Raw genomic sequence first — 2907 nt, forward strand, 5'->3', positions numbered from 1 at the left:
TAAGTGGGGCTGTCTGTCAATGAATCCCCGGGCCACTTTTAACCCCCCAGTCCGCCCCTGGTTGGACTCTGTCTCACAGGCAGGTTGCAGTGTAACATCAGAGGAGACTGGGCCAATTGTACATTCTCAAACTGCACCACTTAGAACTAACTAAACAATGCAGAGATTATTTTTATATAATTGTATTCAATAACCGTAAGAAATTAAACAGTATGAAGTGATTTGTAAATAGGAATACAGATTTGACTTAATGTTTTCATAAATATATTTTTCTCCCAGCTTGTCATGGGACTTATTTTTACCCTCTCAAAGAACCGGAATCGAGAACCGAAAATAACTGGAATCGAAAAGCAGAACCGGAATCGTTAAAATCCAAACGATACCCAACCCTATGTGTGATGCAGTAAAATCTTACCGCTCACTTATGTTACCGGTGTCGTAAAAACCGTGGGAAAATGTAAAATACGATGGCAAAGAAGAAGATTCCAGTGGCCCCAATTTGTGTCCATTCTGGACAAGTGAAAAATGTATTCGGACAAGTAAATTGCCAAACTCACTTGTCCATGGACAAGTACTCTCTAGAAACTTTTTCTCACACTGAGGATAAAGGCTTAAAAACACAGACAGCATGTTTGATTGTCCAGTAACCGCTGGTTTACAGATTTAAAAAAAGAAGGGATGTTTGGTCCTTAATTGTGTGGGTCCAGTGTTCTGGGTATGTGCTGCCCAATAGGAAAAGGCTGACGAGTGGATGTGTGTGTACAGGTTCGTATAGTGGCGGGGCGTCCCATGCACTGCCAGGTCCCTGGGATAGAATACACCATGGGGAAGAGGGCAGTGCAGACCATGCTGGAGGGGGCCACAGCCGTCGCCCTGTCCTACAGCGGGGTCCTCTACATCGCAGAGACGGACGAGAAGAAAATCCACCGCATCCGACAGGTAACCTTGACGACATGTACTCCTGAAGCTAGAGTAACAATTGTGATCACTTTAAATGCCAAGTCATTGTAAGTTAACAGAGATCTCAGAATGAGCCGCACGTGTCAGATGAAGATGAGGAAGATTAACTGGATGCTCTCAGTGGCTCCTGAATGTATCATTCTGTCTTTCCCCTGCTAGGTGTCGACTGATGGGGAAATAACCCAGCTAGCTGGAGAGCCTTCTGACTGTGACTGCAAGGTACTGTACAACAGCAACCTAATTTACGACAGCCCTCCATTGTCTTCTTTTTGATATCCTATTGTTAACCTGCTTATTATAGAAGAGCTGATTTCCTCCCTCCCTCCCTCTCCCTCCCTCCCTCTTCATCCTGCAGAACGATGCCAACTGTGACTGCTATCAAACAGGAGACGGCTATGCTAAAGACGCGAGGCTGAACTGTCCTGCGTCTTTAGTGGTATCTCCGGATGGGACGCTGTATGTGGCTGATCTGGGAAACATCCGGATTCGAGCCATACGCTGCAACCAACCCCCCACTGGTGTGTATATAGCACACACACGCACAGTGGACATACTGCTGTTGCTACAGTACATATCTGTATGTGTGGAAAGAAGGGACTCATTTTTTTTAAAAGAAATGTTTTTATATATACCAAGACCACTTTCCCAGCTTCTGTCTCACAAACATTGGCCATGATGGATTCAAATGGTTACATGAATGTGGAACACGTGGACACATGTCTTCAGAAGGGACTGCACACCACCCACTAATGCTGGGCCTTAGCTACAGTGTGATGTGGGTTTGAACAGTGGCTCTGCAGGCCTGGCATGGTGGACTCATGAAGAGTCTGAGCTTTGAAGAGATCAGCAGCTTCAGCAGTGTGCTCCGTCACAGGCTAAACCACACCGTGTACAACAACATGCTTTAGACTCTGATGGCTGGTCAGCACAACTGTCCAACACATTCCCCTTATCCATAGACAGTGATTATAACATTACACATTACATTTAATTTAGCTGAAGATTTTATCCAAAGCAATTTACAATACATTTTAAAGTGCAATCAACCACGAGGATACAAACATTACAAATATATTAGCTAGCTATAAGTGAAACTGTTGTTAATGTGACATACAGAGGTGAGATTTGTATATATATATATATATATATATATATTGCATAAGTCCAGCAGAAGTAAGAGTGTTTTCAGTCTGTGACGGCAGACATGTAGACATTGTGGAGCCAAGATAGCAAACAGGTGTTTCTGTTTAGTGGTAGCTGGGTCTCATTCACAGTGAGGGAGTCATGTGATCAAACTAAATCCTGAATATAATTGTTCTGTATAAACTTTCCTCTATGGCAGGGGTGGGGAACCTTTTTTCTATCAAGGGCCATTTCAATTAGTACAACATCCTCCGAGGGCCGTATACAAATTATTGAACTCAACCTCTGCTAAAAAAAAAAATAATTTCACAGCAACCTCTTAACCCAGATATCTTTCAGTTTTATTTTCAATGTTTTTATGTTATGCTTTGGAGATTGTTGGGGGGGCGCCAGGCCTCAGATGATTTGAGGCCAAATATCATATTTAGACTTTTTTTTTTTACATACTGTATAATTGTAACGCAATACATGATTGTCTCTAAAAGCCTTGTCTCTACATTACAATAAAATATAAAAAATAATTGATTAATTAATTTTAATAAAAATTCAAGTTAGTAGTTAATATAGGCATAAAAAGACAGAAATGTATAATTCTTTCTTTAATAGAAATGTTTCTTCTGCCCGTAAAGTGCCCAAACCAGGCTTTTCTGGATAAGCACATTTTTAAAACATAGTCATTGTCCATGCCAGTTTCAGTTGGATTATTTGTCACAGTTGCTCCGATCAGATCGGTCTCCTCCATTTTGTAGATTATTTACGACTTTTGAATCCACATAAACACATCGGCAAAATCCGGCTTACTTT

The 2907-nt window shown here is 41.6% G+C and overlaps 1 protein-coding gene across 1 annotated transcript; it reads left to right on the forward strand.

The window, feature by feature from the left end:
• The first annotated feature begins 767 nt into the window (after nucleotides 1-767).
• Nucleotides 768-1868, forward strand: LOC104949993 (teneurin-3-like). Its single transcript, XM_010776430.1, has 4 exons — nucleotides 768-939; nucleotides 1120-1179; nucleotides 1316-1478; nucleotides 1750-1868. Exons 1-4 carry the CDS (start codon nucleotides 790-792, stop codon nucleotides 1866-1868), a joined length of 492 nt encoding a protein of 163 aa, XP_010774732.1. The 5' UTR covers nucleotides 768-789.
• Nucleotides 1869-2907: the final 1039 nt, after the last annotated feature.

This window comes from Notothenia coriiceps, unplaced genomic scaffold, assembly GCF_000735185.1.
Source record: "Notothenia coriiceps isolate Sejong01 unplaced genomic scaffold, NC01 NC01_scaffold00017012, whole genome shotgun sequence".
NCBI classification, from domain to species: Eukaryota; Metazoa; Chordata; class Actinopteri; order Perciformes; family Nototheniidae; genus Notothenia; species Notothenia coriiceps.